This window comes from Petaurus breviceps, unplaced genomic scaffold (genome assembly GCF_028583685.1).
Source record: "Petaurus breviceps papuanus isolate PSGF00001 unplaced genomic scaffold, PetGlider_PUasm1.0 80, whole genome shotgun sequence".
In the NCBI taxonomy this organism is placed as follows: domain Eukaryota; kingdom Metazoa; phylum Chordata; class Mammalia; order Diprotodontia; family Petauridae; genus Petaurus; species Petaurus breviceps.
Window position 1 is genome coordinate 4832133 of NW_027186540.1, and position 19007 is coordinate 4851139.

A 19007-nucleotide genomic window follows, 5' to 3' on the forward strand; every position below is an offset into this window, starting at 1 on the left:
ACCTGCTTCAGTCATCTTCGGGGCATTGGAACAAATTGTTCTCATCCACCCATTCCACTTCTTGTGCTCCCTCACTTACCGAAAGGTTTGAGGTCTCTTGGTTACCCTCAGCTGGTTTTAGCCTGTCTACCAAGATGGTTTACTGGGGTGTGTGGGCTCCAGCTTTTCAAAACCATTAGTGGACACCAGAGGTGGATGAGCAGCCATGAAAAGGGCTCAGAGCCCTCACAGCAGAGGTACTGGTCCTCCAGAGCTCCCCATACACCCTATCGTGTCATGGTCAGAAAATGCATAAATGCTATGATAAGTAACTTCAGACTACTGAATAGCCTGGGTTCCCTTGGGCCATGGCTGGCAAAGTTTCTCGAAAATTGGGCAGGACAAAATTCCAGACCATGGTGGAAGGTAGGGGGTGGGCATTGTGAGGACCAAGCCTTTTTTTTTTAATTATAAGATTTACCTTTGGTTTTTACATTTTTTCCTTTTTTCCCCAATTTTTAAAACATTTTTCTTTAAAGTTTTGAGTTCCAAATTCTGTCCATCCTTCCCCTCCCTGAGACAGTAAGCAATCAGATATAGGTTCTACATGTGCAATTATGTAAAACATTTTCATCTTAGTCATTTTGTACAAGAAGATTCAAATCAAAGAAAAAATTAAAGAAAGTGAAAAATAGTGTGCTTTAGTCTGTATTCAGGCAATATCTGTTCTTTCTCTGGAGGCAGATAGTATGCTTTATCATTAGTACTTTGGGATTCTCTTGGATCATTCATAGTTCTACATCATATAATATTGCTGTGTTACTGTGTACAATCCAACTTCTTTATACCACAGATCTTACCAAACCAGAAGACACACAGTAAAAGTGGCCCTCTACTTTGAAAAGGACCTGTGGTTTGCTTGTGGAAGTGGGCATCTGAAGGGTGGCAGCTTGTTGGTAACTGTGAAGTAGTACCATTTTCTGCATTCTTGATGTTTTTCTTAGGAGGAAATTGGATATAAACAAATATATATAAATATATATATATATATAAATTCAAAATTCATGTTATACTCAAATTGTTTCCCAATATGTCAGTCACAGAACAAATGCGCATTTTCAAAACAAGCATCATTGTATAACTGACTATATTTTTATAAATACTTAGGATGCTGTGATATCAGTGATAGTAATCAAAGCATCTAAATGACACAGTGGATAGAGCATTAGACCTAAAATGAGGGAAATCTGAGTTCAAATCCAGCCTTAGGTGTGAGCTTCCTGTATGACCTTGGACAGCTCATTTTCATAAGAACCTATTGTGTGCTGGTACATTTGCAGTGATATTATTCCAGGTAGTTGGTACCTGCAGATCTTTTGAGGATACCAGTGAAATACACAAAAGCATTAGAATGCTGTTATGATATCAGCTAATCAGCATAGACCCTCCTGTCAGCAACTTTGCAGGGAGCAGGATTGTGATTCTCTGCAATGTGCATATCAGCCTTACAATGAAGTGTTTTAAATTGCTTGAAAATTAAAGCCATCATTAATCCTTCCCTTAAGTAGTATATAGATTATAACTGATAGCATACTGGGAGAATAAATATAATGCCTCTTTCTCTGTTAAATATTCCATCGTCATTATAGGAATAAAATATGACCAGGGAATTTGCTTCTAAAAATCATTAAAAGGACATGTTCTCCTTGTGCTGTTGACTGCAGCTTTAGTTGATAGAAATTGGTTCTTCTCATTGCCCTCAGAGCTTTAATTTATTTGCTGCTGATGTTTTTTTTCTTTCCTGCAGAACTATTTGCCTTGACTAAGTCAGTGACTACATCCATTTATTTGTTTCTCCATTTTTTCCTGTTCAAATCTTTTGTAAACTTGTGCCTGAAGAAGATGGGAGAAAGGATTGTGGGAGTCAAGGGATAATCAGCTTTTAGAAAGCAGCCCAAGGGGTAGGGCTATAAGTAATATAACATATGAAGCAAAGGGAGGGAAAAAAACAAAGTCATGCTTAAATATATTCCCAGAAGTAAAGAGTTTTTAAAAATGTATGGAACTTTTCTCACTTTCGTACTGGTGTTTTAGTGCTTTTTAAAATGTCACTGTGTAGTGTCACACCAGGATGCATCCAGCATTCTTGAACTAGTGGCAAGATAATGTTTTTCCTCTTTTTCACTATCTGTATTTCTGAGCCAGAAGGGACCTTGGAGATCATTTAGAAAAGCCCTTCCCTCCCCTGCTTATGTCAGGAAACTTAGGTCCATTTATATCATTCAAGGCCATACAGTTACCTAGAAGAAGATGAGTACTCCCTATCCCCATGCCACTGTACACTTTCCGACATCAACCATGTGACCTTGGACTTGACTACTCTGAGCTTCAGTTTTCTCATCTGTATAAAGTGAGATGATAATAACCATACTCTCTACCTCGCAGGATGGTTTAAGGTTTGTAAAGGACTTTACAATTACAAATATTATCTTGTTTGATCCTCACAATAACACAGGGGGGTCAGTGCTCTTATTATTTCCATTTTACAAATGAAGAAACTGAGGCAGATAGAAGCTGACTTGTCCAGGGTCACATGGCTTGTAAATATCTAGGGCTGGATTTGAGCTGGGGTTTTCCTGACTCCAGGTCCAGCGCTCTCTCTCCACTTTTCCACGTAGCTGCCTCCCATTAGAGTGTCTTCATTGCTAACTGCCCAATGGGGAGAAGAGCACCCTACCTCTCTTTGGACATCTCAGAAAGTCATCCCCATGCTTTAAAGTCAGAAGGAAGAGAGCTGGCCTGGGGGGGGGGGCTGATCTGTCCCTCAGAAATCCAACTCTGCAGCCAATAAGGGTTCCCAACTTAGTAATACTTTATAGATGGCCAGAAGTCTACTCACTCCCTCCTCATCCAAACTTCCAAGGAGTCAATAAGAATGATGACTGAGCACGCTTCAAAGGAGGTGGAGAAGGGCATGCAGAGTGCACCTGCTGCATACAAACAGCCCAGGAGTCTGGCTTTTTCCAAGCTATTTGGTCACAGACTGGGAAACTGTCAGACAAGCTTACTGTGAACAAGGGATAGAGATTGTTTTTAGCAACAGTGGAATTGCTTTGGTGTATTATGGTCCCTTGACACTTGCAAACCTATGACTTCTGTTTTCCACTTCTTTAGCTTTGCTCCCATTCTGCCCCAAATATAAGAAATCATGGTATATTATTGCAGCTAATCATAGTAATCACTAATACTGATGTCAGCTTCTGTTCTTGGCAGACCAGAGGGGTTTTCAGTGCTGCCAGATGTACTTAAAACATGGCTTACTTCCTCATTTGGGGAGCTTACTTAAGGTCATACAAGCTGCTGTCTCCTTCCTGCTCTCAGCCCATAATGATGCGAGTTTTTCACCGAGCTCCTCCAAACTAACAAGAGGCCAGAACTCTGGGCTCTGGCAAGCTAGAGATTGTTTTGACAGTTCTTAGACTCAGTCTCATTTTCACTCTGGCTTTACACCACTCACGGGAGACATTTCCCTGTTGTCAATGAGATGTCAGTAGCATTTTTAGGGATTGGCAATAATTACATCCTCTTCCCCCCCAGCCTCACATTGCATAAATCATGTCTGCTCTGATCCAGAAGTTCTGTACTCTTGATGCCGTCCTCTCTGTTTCCTCGCACAAGCATTCTCTTTAGTTGTAAGATCTTTGGGCTGAGGCATAGTGTCTGTTTTATTGATTCAATGCTCAGTCCAATGAAGAACAAGTAAGGTCTATGGCTAAATTCTTTACCAGCTTAATGGTTCTCCCAGAGAATTATGTTCTGTGTTTAAAAATTGGGGAATGTATATGTAAATGATGGCACAATTATGGTGAGTATGGCTGGAACTAGCCTCAGATTCAGGAAGAACCAAGGTTCAAGCCTTGCCTCTGATACATACTGGTTCCATGACTCTGGGCCAGTCACTTAATCTGTCAGTCCTCTAGGCAGCCCTCAAGGATGACAAGTGGTACAGAAAGTGCCAGCTTCCATTAGGAGAGGGATTTCCTCACATGGGAGTTCCCTATATCAGTGAGATCACAAATCCAGTCCATAGTCTTACTCATTGTAAAATGGAAACTTAATCCATGCTATTTGGTTATGATGTTTATCGGCATTTATGAAGCATATGACAGGGTCAGAGGACCAGAACCTAGCATCACTTGTTAGCAAGGATATTTTTATTTAGTCTACCAGCTGAGGAAGGTGGCTTCTGAGTTGGGTCTTTTTTTTTTTATTTTAAGCAATCGAGGTTAAGTAACTTACTCAAGGTTACACAGCCAGTTATTTCTGGGTGTGGTGCTAAGTATCTGAGCCCAGATTTGATCCCCAGGTCATCCCGACACTGGAGCCAGTGATCTTACTCGCTGAGCCACCTGGCCGCCCCTTGAGTTGGGTCTTTCTAACTCTGAGATTCTGTGATTTAACCTTTCTGGGATCTAAGTATTTCAAGAGATTCTGGTGTAGAGAAATTCACACCTTAGACTGGAGAGTGAGGCAGGTTTCTGTTTCCCAATTCTCTTAATGAGAACCTGGGACATTTGGGTAAACCATTCTCCATACCTTGACTGTTCCTTCTGAGGAGATGCCACTTTCCTGATACTGCAAAGTGAGGAGCCACATGACAAGACCTAAAAGTTTAGACTTGGGGACGTTCTTGGAAATAATCCATGAGGTGGATTGTATGAGGAAGCACATCTGGTGGTATTTGTCACACTGGTTTTGTTAGTCATTTAGCAGAGCACCCTCGGTCACTAGAACTGGTCACCTTGACCTGCTCTTGGACTAGTGGGAGAGGAACGCAATCACGTGGATTGAGAAAACTACACTCACTCCTCCCTGAATTTGCTGTTACTTGTTCATCATGTGAGGGCACCACTTGGCTACTCTGTATTTGTGGATATAAAAGACTATAAATGCAAAGACTGGCTCTCTCCCTTCTGTGGCCTTGGCCCCTCTGCTGCCAGAGCCCTGGCAGCAGGCTCTAGTTGTTGGGGGTGGGTCTTAAAGAAGGATAAGCTGGTTTTGATTGGAATTCTCCTGTAGGGATGCTGAAGAATCATTCAGCAGAGCCAAATAACTGAGTAATAATGCAGATAGCTTTTCTTTTCTGCAGTGATATCAGTGAGAGAGAGCAAGCAGAAAGTACAGCTTAAGTCTGCAGCAAGCTCAGGAAGCTGCCCTTTCAATCTGCAGAGGTCTTGTGGCAAGATGCCAGGTGCCAAGGCTTCTGCAGAGCTTTCTGCTGGCCGCTCCATGCAAGGGACCTCATCGTTTCCTTAAAGAAGCTGGGATTTTTCACACTTTGTGGTCTTTATTCTCCCTGATCCTTCTTCTCTCCTTTCCCCTTTAATTATAACTTCAGCTTGTGCCTTGCTTGTCCATCTCCACCCAACTATTCTTCCTCTGTCATGCCCATATTTTATAGAGGAAAAGAACACAAGACTGAGTGTCCAAAATCTGAAGATCTAGTCCAGACAGTCATTGACCAACCTTGTGACTTTGGCCATGTCACAACCTTTCAAAGTCATGTTTCTCAGCTACATGGCAGAGTGGATAGAGCACTGGATCTAGAATTGGGAAGTCCTGAGTTTGAGTCTACCCTCAGACATATACTAGCTGGTGATCCTGGACACATCACTTAATCCTTGCTGCCTCAGTTTCCTCAACTGTAAAATGGGAATAATAGCACCCACCTCCCAGGATTGTTGTGAGGATCAAATGAGATAATATTTATAAAGCACTTAGCACAGTCCCTGGAACACAGCAGGCGCTAAACAAATGCTAGCTGTTATTGTTATTATAAAATTGGAACCAATTACAAGTATACTGCCTATCTCACAGGATAATTGTAAGGATTTTAAAAAAAAAAAGAAATGTTATGCTTGTGAAAGAGCTTTGAAAAGCAAAAAAGCATGACAACATGGAAATGAAAGTGTTTGGGTTTTTTTTTTCTATCTAAGGATTTTCCTAACTGGCAATGCTACAGTGGAAAGAAGTACTAGGTTTGAAAGACTTGTGTTCAAATCCTGGCTATGCCACTGTGGTGTGACCTTGGGTGTCACATATTCCCTGAGCCTGAGTTTCCTCATTTGTCAGATGATTGGTTTGAATTGGATAGCCTCTAAGTTGCCTTCCAGCCTTATAGCTATCATCTCTCAGAGAGTAAGAGGAAAGAGCTTTCTTTTTTACTCTTGTATCATCCTCGACAGGGCTTCACTTCCCAAGTCTCTTAGGCCACTGTTCTGTGGCTGGCTATTTTCTGCTGAATGCTTTAAGCCTGTTGTATTCTTGTCTTGGGGCCGTTCCAACTGAGATGCTTTCAGGGGGCACTAAATAACTAAGAGCTCACAAGCCAAAGTAGATGGACATATTGGTCAGTCTTTGGCAGAGACCTCAGCCTGAAGCTGTAACATACACTGAATCACATCTTGTGCCCCCTGAGATGGAATTTGGTTTGTTGTTTTTTTTTTCTCAGAAAAAGCACTGACATTCATCAGAAGAGAAGCCAAGGACATTAAGAAAACATACTCATGGAATTACTCAAGAATTATAAAAAAGGAGGTAGAATCATTTTGAAGTTTGAAGAAGTTTGAGATAATTAGTAGCCCCCGAAGCCCCCAAGGGAGGAGGCCTTCACAGATCATCCTTGTGGTTCAAGAATCTTTCAGCATGGGGACCACTCTCCAAAATGCTGCACTACCAGTTGTTTTAAATAATTGAATCACTAAAAATCTATGCTTGTACCCACAGGCTTTTCAGCAGAGGATGCAATTACATTAAATCTAAGAAATAAGTGGACTCTGATCATAGTTCACCTAACATTTTGTTTCCTTTTTGAGATGCCCATTTCTTACAGATCTTTTTGCCTTCCACTTGATGCTAATGATAATAGCTAATTATAAGCATAGCTAGCATTTATATAGGGCATTAAGGTTTACAAAACACTTCATACATATTACCCCATCTTACCCTCTCAAGTGGTGTGCAGATACTATTATTATCTCCACTTTTTTATTATTTACACTTTATAGATGAGAGAACTAAGGCAAACAGAGGTTAAACATCATGCCCAGTGTCACACAGCTGGTTAAGTGTCTGAGGTAGGATTTAAACTCATGTCTTCCTGACTCCAGGGACAACTGGGTGATGCAGTAGAAAGAGCACTGGACTTGGAATCAGGAAGACTCATCTTCCTGAGCTCAAGTTTGATCTCAGACACTTCCTAACTGTGTGACCCTGGGCAAGCCACTTAATCCTGCTTGCCTCAACTTCCTCATATGTAAAATGAGCTGGAGAAGGAAATGGCAAATCCCTCCAGTCTCTTTGCCAAGAAAGCCCCAAATGGGGTCAAGAAGAACTTCCTGACTCCAGGTCCAAGTATTCTAACCATGGTACCACCTAGCTGCCTTCATGCCCATAAGTCTAGTCCATCCTCCTCCCTTCAGGCTGACCTGACTCTCAAGCATTTCTGCCAGATGAGTTTCCGTCCTGTATCTCCAGAAATATTCTGTAGCCTCATTCCAGTGTCTCCTAGCCATTAGGGAAGAACTTCATTTGCAACTATTCATCTAATTGCTGTCCTATGTCTTGACTTCTTCTGCCCCTCTACATCATATAAACCAATTAGCCAGCGAATGAGTCAAGCCCAGAATATTTTATCTGGATGATAAAGGAACTCTTTTCTCTGGAAGTTTTGACATAAGGTGAGGTGGTTAGCCAAAAGGGTTGCATTGAGCAGGCTGAACAGTCTCACAACTAGAGGGTCTGCCTGTCCTGACAGTTCCATCCAACACTATTCATAGGATCACACAGAGTGTGGGGCTGTTAGGGCCAGCTTGTACTGACTCACAATAGATGGTTGTTCAATTTTCAGTGTGAACATTTATATGTTGTGAACTGGTAAATGCCACTGATCATTGCTTGATTTATTGTTTTGTTGATTGCCTAGACTCTAAAAAGTGCTAGAGGAAATGTTAATAATACAGATTAAAGTCAAAAGTGTTTACATGTGTCCTTTTTTTTCCCCCAGAGGGATTGACTCCTCATATACTCACCCATTCTTCTGAGGGGCCACAGGCTGCTCCATTAAACTTCGAATAATGGTGCTGAAAGGGACAGTAGAGGTCACCTTGTCCTACTTTCTACCCAATGTGTGCATCCACAAAACATTTATTAAATGCCTTCTAAATGCCAGGCAGTGTTTGTACCATTCCCCAATGGATGGCCCTCTGGTCTCTGTTTTTTTTCTTCCAGTGATATGGAACTCACCGTGACATGATATAATCTACTCCATTGTTGGATAGATCTAATTATTTGGACAATCTTCCTTCTACTGAGCTGAAATCTTCATCCCTCAGATTTCCATTTATTGATCTTAATTCTACTTTCTGGAGTTGCATAGCCCTCTTTTCCTTGACAATCCTTTGCATAGTCATTCATGTTATTGTTTCCCTACTAAATTGTATCTTCCCAGAAGTGGTCACAGTACTCTAGATGTAGTCTGTCCACATGTGATCTAAGTCCCACAATCATGCAATCTAACATCACATTGGCATTTGTTGGCATCTTGGAGACAACCAAACTTGCCTGCTCCCCACCCCCAACCCTTTTGGTCTTTTGGCAAGATCCCTTGTTCTCTGCAGTGTCATATTTGGGTCTCATTTTCCCTTATACTGAACATACATTACATACATGCTAGTTAGTATGCAGAGTATTCCTGAGGCCTATCCCCAAGAATTGTATTTTCAATTTGAGTCCCATAGCACACTGGGAACTTGCAAACATGAATCTAATAGTAGTTCTCAATAGGGATTCATCAGCTATATTCAATGTATCAGAGACAGGTAAGTGATTCAGGCAGAACATAAGAAATTCAGGATAAACACAAGAAAGCACATACGAGAAATTAGAAGGTCTGGACTGGCACTCACACAGGTCCATTATTTTGTTTATGAAGCAAATCTCTTAAGTTGCTATATATCTACTTCTCCAAGCTTAGGGACTGTTGCCATCAGAATCCTCAAGTCTGCCAGGAAGGTTATATTCACATACTTCCTGCTAGCAACATCCTGATTTTAGTTAAGTAGCTTTCCCAAGAATGGTGATAGTGGTCTAACCTCATCTCCCATTTTGATAGGGCTTTTAGCCTGGTGGAGCAGGCTGTATGCTGTGTGTGTGTGGGGGGGGGCTCTCTCTCTCTCTCTCTCTCTCTCTCTCTCTCTCTCTCTCTCTCTCTCTCTCTCTCTCTCTCTCTCTCTCTTCTGTCTCTCACAGACACACACACATTTTTTACCTGGATTTAGCAAGGTTTTGGACAAAATCTTTAAAATCATCCTGCATTAAGGTAGGTACCTGATAAAGGCTTACTGAACTGAATGCATTTAAAATGGTGAAGCAAAGGATTTCTTCACAATTAGAGCTATCCAAAGTGGAGTGGGCTGCCTCAGAGGCAGTGAGCTTCTCCTCACTATGGGTTTAAAGTGAAGGCTGGATGATCATGTCTTGGGGATGCTGAAAAGGGGACTCTCTTAGATAAGAATGGGTAGGGAAGGATGATCCAGGTCCCTTCTAACTCAAAATTCTGTGGTTCTGTCAATTAGGAAAGAAGTCAAATAGAAGAAAGCTTTTAAGTAAGTGTTGTTTTAGTCCTTGAACTAAACTAACAAGTGGTTGTGGCAAGATAGATACCCATCAGGGACCTGCTTTAATGAACAGATAAAAATAAGTTGTGATTGGAATATAAATTATCATTATGTCAATAGATTCTTTTAGAATGCTTAAGAACAGTTTGTTCTCTTAAATCGATTAAGTCTGCTTAATCTTGATTATGCTAAGCAGCTTCTTGACACTCATTCAGCCTGCATTTTCAACAGTAATTATTTGCATAATTATTTACTTGTATAAATAATTGCTTGCTCATCAAATTTGTGGATGATACCAAGTTAGGAGTTACATCTAATACACTAGATGACAGAGTCAGAATCCAAAAGGATCTTGACAGGCTAGAGCATTGCACTGAATCAAATAAGGTGAAATTCAGTAGGGATAAATGTAAAATCTTGCACTTGGGTACAAAAAGTCAGCTTCACAAGTGTAAGATGGGGAAGGCATTGGACAGCAATCATTTAAAAAAATTGGAGATTTTTAGTAGATTTCAAGCTCTAGATGAATTGTCTCAAGATGAATCTGGATAGCTTCCAGAAATAGGAAGTCACTGGTTCCATTATTGTTATCAGACATCATCTGGAATGTTTGGTTCAGTTCTGGCCTTAAGAAAGCCATCAATAAGATGTAGAGTGTTTATAGTGAGGAAACCAGATGGGTGAGGTGTCTAAAGAAAACGTAATATGGAGATCAGGTGAAGGAATTGGGTGTATTAAGCCTGGAGAAGAGAAAATGGAGAGGAAATGTGGGGACACAATACCTGTCTACAAGTATTTAAAGGGTTGTCACCTACGTGGAAGACAGATTAGAGGCAAATTTAGGTTTAATGCCAGAAAAAGCTTTCTAACAATTAGAGTGTCCCAAGAGTATATATGTATGTGTGTATACATTTATATTTACATATATATGTATATGTATATGTGTTTATATACATTTTTATATTTTATATACACACACCCATACAGTATACAAGGTTTCCTCTAGGAACATGTTCCTTGATCTTGGGCAGGAGACCTTAGTTTTATTTAGAGTATAAACAGAATGTAGGTGAATTCTGGTCCTAACACATAAAGCTTATGCCTTTGCACCCATCCATCAGAACTTAGGGTCACCCAGCTCATGAAGGAGGAAACCAACCAGACTGGTCTGGATAGAGATGGATTCCACTGTCCAGATTGCTGTGGGCAGCTGAGTCTCAGGATCAAGCTTCATTCTCAGAAGGAAGAACTGAAGGCTTTTAGACCACCTCCTCATTTGAAAGTCTATCCCCTCATTAACTGTTCACCAGTCAGGATTGGTGAATATATCTTTTTCCAAAGATATTTAGAAATTCAGGGATCTCCAGGGTTTTGTTTTTGGTTACCAAGAGAAACCACTGGTCATCAATGTATTGATTATCAGCTAGTTGAATTAATAAATCGATTATTAATCACTCAGAAACTCTGTCTCTTGGACTTTCCATTCATCTCACCTCATAACCACCCTATTTTATATTTGAGGAAACTGAGGCAGACACAAGTGACTTGCCCAGTTATAAGTAGCTCAGACACTTACTAGCTGTGTGACCCTGGACAAGTCACTTAACCCTGTCTGCCTCAGTTTTCACATCTGTAAAATAAGCTGGAGAAGGAAATGCCAAACTTATCCAGTATCTTTGCCAAGAGAACCCCAAATGGGGTCAAGAGTGGCACATGACTGAAACAATTGAACAGCAACAGCAAGTATCTGAGGCTGGATTTGAACTCAGGTTAACCTGACCCCAGGTCCATTGCACTGTTTGGCTGCCTCTAGTTCTAACCTCTGTGGCCCAGTAAAACAAATTTAATTTCTATTCCATATAAGAAGCATTTCATATACAGTACTTAAAACTAGCTATTATATGCCCTCTACTAAGCCTTCATTTTTTTCAAGTCAAAAATCCCTAGTTCCTCAAGTGATGGATTGGCTTCGAGTCCCTCTGTCATCCTAAAGACGCTTTTCAGGAATCAGTTGATCTTGTCAATTGTTCTTCTAAAATGTGCCCATATGTGGTCTGACCAAAGCAGAGAGAACAGGGGACTTGGTACCCTCCTTTTTGGTGAAGCTCTATCTCATGACAGTGTTCAATGAAAAAGAATATGTTTGTATTCCTTAATAAAATTTCAGTGTAATTTTTAATTATAAACTGACTGAAATTTAGAAGATACCATGAAACTATATTTTTGAATTTCTTAAAATTATTAAAATGCAATTTGAAAAACAGGAAAACTACTAAGTAAATGGGTTCCACGAAACCAAGCCTTAAGCTCCCTGGCATTGCGAAAGGGAACTCAGGGAGAAATATGAGTGCCCTAAGTCAAAGGCTAATAGAATGAACCTGCATGTGGTCCCTGGGAACCTGAGGGAGAGAGATTCCCCTCCCAAAATGGGGGAGGGAGGAGTACATCAAGTAACTTGCCAGCTTCACGGTTTTACCTGTAACAGTTCTCCATGTCACCAACAACTGCCTCATAGGCTCTGTGTTATACCTTAGTCCAATTTATGTGCAATCTGGAGCTTTAGAAACACCTGGATGTTAGATTACTTTTGTCAGGACTCTGGATAAAGGAGAAGTGGGAGGGACACAAAGCTGTGACCACTGTTAACAGATTTCCTAACCCTACTTTGAAAGAGAGATTCTTAACCTCTTTTATGTCATATACCCCACCACTTGGCACTCTGGTGAAACCTAAAGGTGCCTTCTCAAACTAAATTTTTAAAAAGATAATGCTAATTTTCAGTTAGAGGATGGCAAAAATAAAAATGTATTCTCTTCAAATCCAAGTTCACAAGCCCCCCTGAAATCCATTCATTGTCTTTTTGGGGGGTCCACAACTTCCAGGTTAAGAATTCCTGTTTTAGGGGTAGCTAGGTGGCACAGTGAATAGAGCACCTGACCTGGAGTCAGGAGAACTTGAGTTTAAATCCAGCCTCAGACACTTGACACTTACTAGCTGTGTGACTTTGGGCAAGTCACTTAACCCCAATTTCCCTGCCTTCCCCCCTCCAAAAACAAACAGCAAACAAAAAAGAATCCCTGTTTTAGAAGGTAGGCATTTAGAATAAACCAAATCTATGCAGTAGCAAAGATGGTTGTTTTGTATCTTTTCTCAATTTCTTTTTACCTTTTAAATCATTTATCATTTCCATCACAACAGTAACATGCCTCCTACCCATTCCCTCAGATTCCATGGAAAGTGATTTCATCTCATTACCCACTCAGAATATTGCATAGAATATGCTGAACTATGTAGTGATCAGATATTGGAAAAGTCTCCAGCCCCTGGGTGTTTTTATAGCAGCAATCATTCATTTCTCTCTTTATTAGTTTTTCTTTTCAAAACAAGATTTTAATGTGTTATTTATTACCCATTAATTTACCATGACTTGCAGAAAATGCATCCATTAATTTTTTTTGTCTGTGTTAACTCCTAAGGAAAATCTTTTATTTTAACTGTTAGGATAGTTTCAGCTCTTTGCAAGCAATTTTGTGGCTTCAGTAACTCAATGAAATCTCTTTCATTTTATTTCATAGAAAGTTTGGATTTAAAAAATAATGATATTGTGAATGTGTTCCTGTCTTTTTATCTTTGTCCAAAATAACTAAGCGGTTTGAAAGAAGTGTCGTTTTTGTTTTGTTTTTACCAAGATATTCTCAAGACATATAGCACACTGTTATTGTTTCTACTTGCTATTTTCCAGTTCCCTCAATTCTTAGTATGCAGAAGTCATGTTTATATATTCTTTTACCTATATTATCCAAAGACCTTCTATCCCTCTCCTCACTTTCTTTTAAAAAAATATTTTATTTTCCCACAATTACATGTTAAGACAATTACAAATTTTTAAGTTTTGAGTTCCATATTCTAATCCTTCTTCCTTGCCTTCCCATTTCCCCAAGATGCTAAACAATCATAGATTTTACGTGTGTAATCACATAAAACATTTTCATATTAGTCATTTTGTACAAGAAGACTTGAACAACAACAAAAATTAAAGAAAGTGAAAAAATAGTATGCTTTAGTCTGTATTCAGGCAGTATCAGTTCTTTTTCTGGAGGCAGATAATATGTTTCATCATTAGTCCTTTGGGATTGTCTTAGATCATTGTATTGCTGAGAATAGCTAAGTCGTTCATTGTATGATATTTTTGTTAGTGTGTACAGTGTTCTCCTGCTTCTGCCCACTTCACTCTGTATCAGTTCATGTAAGTCTTTCCAGGTTTTTCTGAAACCATTCAGCTTGTTATTGTTATAGCACATTAATATTCCATTTCATTCATATACTATAACTTGTTCCACCATTCCCCAGTTGATGGGCATTTCTTTGATTTCCAATTCTTAGCTACCGTGTTTCCCCGATAATAAGACACTGTCTTATTATTTTTTTTGACAGAAAAACACCAGAGGGCTTATTTTTAGGGGAGGGCTTATTTTAATGAACATTGACAGCAATTTAAATAAACAGGTAAATGTGAACAAAAAATGTACCTTTATTCAATAAGCAAATCACTGGGGAAGAACAGGATGATGCGCTCACTGCTGAAGCTCTGATTGGATGCAGCTCGGAGCGCGGCGTGCGTTTCACCGGGGAAGGAGGGGGAGGGGGGGACGGTGCATACAGAGGGTACCGTAATGTGGCGTGTAGTGCAGGGGATCACCTTCACTACAGTAGCAATCTCAATAGGGCTTATTTTCGGGGGAGGGCTTATTTTAGAGGAATCTTACACAGTAAGGGGAGGGCTTATTTTCGGGATAGGTCTTATTATCGGGGAAACACGGTACCACAAAAAGAGCTGCTATAAATATTTTTGTACAAATAGGCCCTTTCCCTCTTTTTTTTTTATCTCTTTGGTATACAAACTGAGCAGTGGTATCACTGGATCAAAGGGTGTACACAGCTTTATAGCCCTTTGGGCATAGTTTCAAATTGCTCTCCAAAATGGTTGAATCAGTTCACAACTCCACCAGCAGTCCTCAATTTATTTCTAAAACCATTTATTAAGCTCTTAAGCCCCTGCCTTCATGGGGCTTAATCTCAACTAATAAGTATACAACTCAAACATAAGATTCTATAAGTGGTACAAAGGATTGTAATGGAAACTCAAGGAAGTAAAGACAGTCTAACTGAAGGGTCAGTATATGAAGGAAGTGGCATTTGAGCAGGACATTAAAGGTGGGCAAAATTCCAACTTTCCAGACCCATGAAGAGTTTAGTATTGTCACATTTCTATATGTACATGTTGTCTCCTCGAGAGTAAGACTTTTTTTTTATTCCCAGCACTCTGCCTAGCATGTAGTAAGTGCTTAATAACTACTATTGATTGTCTGTTTCCCCCATCAAAACGAATGGGTATTTACTTATCTGTGTACATGGTGTATCTCTGACACAGGGGATGGTTTGATGTTTGCTTTCTATCTACAGCACCTAGCATTGTGCCTTGAATATACCCAGCACTAATCAATGCTTTTTAAACTTAATTTAGGTGAACTGAACTAAAAACAAAGAAAGATGGGCAAGATTTCAAAAGAGAGAGGATGTGGTTTAGGGCTGAGAAGAATACTTTGGCATAGGAAATGGCATGAACAAAGATAAGGAAGGCAATGAGCATGCGTATGAGATGCCGCTGGTGGTGTAATGGATAGAGGGTGGGGCTCTGGAGCAGGGAAGCCCTGAATTCCCCGTTCAGCCTCAGACACTTACTAGCTGTGAAACCCTGGGCAAGTCACTTAACTTCTGTCTGCCTCACTTTCCTCAGCTGGAAAATGGGGATAATAATAGCACCAACCTTGGTGATTGTAAAGATCAAATGAAATAATATTTGTGAAAAGCACTTAGCACAGCACCCAGTGTATAGTAGGCATTGTTTTTAAAAATGTTTATTCTGTTTCTCCCTTTCCCAAGAGATGATGAGTAGTCCAGTTTGGCTATGGCATGACAGATGGGATAGGGAGCAGGGAACACTGTGGGTGCCATTTGGTAATATGTGGGGGGTTTATGTTTTATTTTAAAATTATATGTATATGTATATATATTTCCAGATAACTCTCAATTTGTAAGAGATCTCCTGTAAAAAAAAAAATTTGACCTCAACAGAAAGAGGTACAACATTTCTCATCTGTAACATCCCTCCCCAGCTCTCTCTTTTAAAAAAATAACAGAAATCTATTTTCTCTCCCTTGTTATAAGAAATAAATTTCTTTTTTTTTTAAAGCAATTGGGGTTAAGTAACTTGCTCAAGGTTACATGGCCAGTTATTTCTGGGTGTGGTGCACAGTATCTGAGCCCGGATTTGATCCAGGTCATCCCGACACTGTAGCCAGTGCTCTTACTCGCTGAGCCACCTGGCCGCCCCTAGAAATAAATTTCTTATAACAAAAATGCATTCAAGCAAAACAAGTTCCCTCAATGACTCTCTGTGTACACACACACACACACACACATACATATATATGTGTGTGTGTGTGTGTGTGTGTGTGTGTATAAACCAAAATATGTCTCATCTTGAACCCTCAATCCAGCATCTCTCTGTAATAGCATGTTTTCTCATTAGTCATCCAGAACCATGAGGGGTCATTGTATCTCTCATAATTTTACATCTGTATGATTTACCCTCCAAATAAGGCAGTGGAAAAGGCAAGATGACAACTCCTAGGCTGGGCTGAATCACAGGACTTATTTTAGTTTTCACTTCTTTTCTTTGGAAATCCATGCCCTGTGTCCCAGAAACACTGACCTATAAAAGCTTAGACACAATAGGAGAATGATCCGAAAAAACAGATGCACTTTGGAAATGATCCTTAGATCTTATATGTGATTTCCCCCACTCCCAGCAGAAATCAGCAGGAACTCTCATGCAGCCTTTTTGCTCTGTGGTATTTTACAGCGTATCCGGCGGGGAGCTTTTTGATCGAATAGTGGAGAAAGGATTTTACACGGAAAAAGATGCCAGTACTCTAATCCGCCAGGTGTTGGATGCAGTCTACTATCTCCACAGGATGGGAATTGTACATAGGGACCTCAAGGTAAGGCCATCATTTCCTGGTAGTAATGAACTGAATGAAAGCTGTAAGCTTATAAGCTATAACCCCATGCTGTTTCATGAGATGTAATTCCCATTTCTCTTAATTGGCTAAGTGATAAAATGTCACACTGCTTATCTCATAATTAACATATTCATATTGTATGTGAACACCATACTCTACATAGTTATAGATTTTTAAGGTCAGTTAACTTACATTTATTAAGTATCTGCTATGTGCCAGGCAGAGGCAGTTAGGTGGCCTGGAGTCAGGAAGGCCTGAATTCAAATCCCACCTCAGACAGTTACTAGCTGTGTGACCCTGGCAAGTCACGTAACCCTGTTTGCCTCAGTTTCCTTATATGTAAAATGATCTGGAGAAGGAAATGGCAAACCACTACGGTATCTTTGCCAAGAAAACACCATTGAGAGCATTGGAGGGCTATGGTCTGTGGAGTCACAGTCAGCCGTGACTAAATGACGATGTGCCAGGCATTATGCTAAGTACTGATGAAGAGAGGCAAAAGGCAGTCCCTACTCTCAGGGCCTTACAGTCTAGTGGGCTGAATATTAAATTGTTTTTATTTATTTATAATTTATTTACTAGGCTTGTGATTCTGTTACTACATGGAGCTCCCGGTGAGGAAACTTCTTCGTACTGGTTCTGTAATTATTTCATAATTACATCATTCATAGAATTGCCTATGGACCCTGGGACGTTACATCATTGGCCCTGAGTAAAAGGGTGAGGGCGTATGAAGAGGCAGGATATGAAACCAGGTCTTCTGACTTCAACTGACTGTTTCTCATAAGCAAAAGATCATAGTATCCTAGGTGTAGAGCTGGAAGGAACTTTATTAGTCGAATCCAGCTATCCCACTTACAGATGCGAACAAGGCCCAGGGACATTAATTTTCCCAGGGTTGGATTTTATATAGCCAGCAAAATCAGATTTTAAGAGGTACCCTGGGGTTATGTCAAAGGCAGGAAATGGTGGCCGTCTTTAGTTTTTCAGGGCTATAAAGTACAATACATTCTCTATGTGTAGGTCTGTGTTCCTGCTCTCTCTCATTATCCTTCCATGACCCTTCTTTTACTGGCGATGGCAATGTGTACTTTTGGTAGCTTTTATGAGCTGAGTTACAGCATTAGTTCTTGGCATGTTTTTTAGGATTTCAGAAGGATTATCATGCCTTCAAGGGCTTCTTAAATCCTTCACTGAGCTAAATAAGCCCATCCATAGCCTGTACACCTAGGAAGTATTTTCCCACCATCAGATTGTGTTTTCCAAATACAGTAAGCAGTTTTTAAGAGCCAGGTTAGTAGCCACGTAGGAGTAGAGTGAGTGGGCTGATTATTGGTACTTATTTAAAATAATTTCTAAGGAGAATAATAGGCCATATCATGGTGGGTAACATTTATTTCCTCTTAGAAAGACAGAAACATTGGCTTTAGGGGATATATATTGTATTTCACTCCCACATTGTCCTTATGGGGAAGTGTTTCCAATTTGGATTGGATTGAACCAAAGCTTTTAGATCGTCAAACTCACAGCATGTAATTGCTGAAAGTAGAACACTGCCACTTTAGAGCCCCTTTGTAATCTCCCAAAAAGGGTTCTGGCCTCTGTGAAGTAGGATAAGATTGGATTATGAAATTTTCATAAACTTCTAAGAGAAATAAACCAATCTACTTAACTTCCTGATCCCAAATTACAAATATTATAATCATACAAAATATTTAACGATGTATCTCTCCTCCAGCCTTTAAAAAAATCCATTTTACATGGTTTTTGTATCCTGATAAGTTGTTAGGGAGTAGAAATCACCCCATTTTAAAATACACAGGGACAAGAAAAGCAAGTACTCACCCATTTCCTCCAGTGGATTTCTTTGGGAAACCATGCTAGAAAAATATTCAGAAAATTGAGCTTAACAGTGGTTTTTATTCATTCAAAAGCAAACCAAGTCTCCAGTCATTGCAAAAGTACCTTTAGGTACTGGACATTCCATTTTAATAGACGAGTAAGGAGTAGGGTACTGTTTTGTTTTTGTTTTTTTAAGTCCATGATATTTTTCTAGTGTAGCATTTTCTCTTTCTGCCTCAATTATGTGCACTTTGCACAGGATTATTATTATTATTATTATTATTATTTGCCTTTTTGGAAGGCAGTTGGGGTTAAATAACTTGTCCAAGTTTACGCGGCTAGATTTTTTGTGTGGGTGTTAAGTGTCTGAGGCTGGAACCAAACTTGAGTCCTCCTGACTCCAGGGCTGATGCTTTACTCACGG

General features: G+C 39.9%; 1 protein-coding gene across 2 annotated transcripts in view; it reads left to right on the plus strand.

Moving 5' to 3' along the window:
• The window catches only part of LOC138175992 (calcium/calmodulin-dependent protein kinase type 1D), a 482214-nt gene that overhangs the window by 378201 nt on the left and 85006 nt on the right, over positions 1-19007 (plus strand). For both annotated transcript variants that reach the window (XM_069106661.1, XM_069106662.1), the window contains one exon: positions 16582-16720. In XM_069106661.1, the coding sequence (XP_068962762.1) occupies positions 16582-16720 (139 nt within the window). The remainder of the gene's footprint in view (positions 1-16581; positions 16721-19007) is intronic.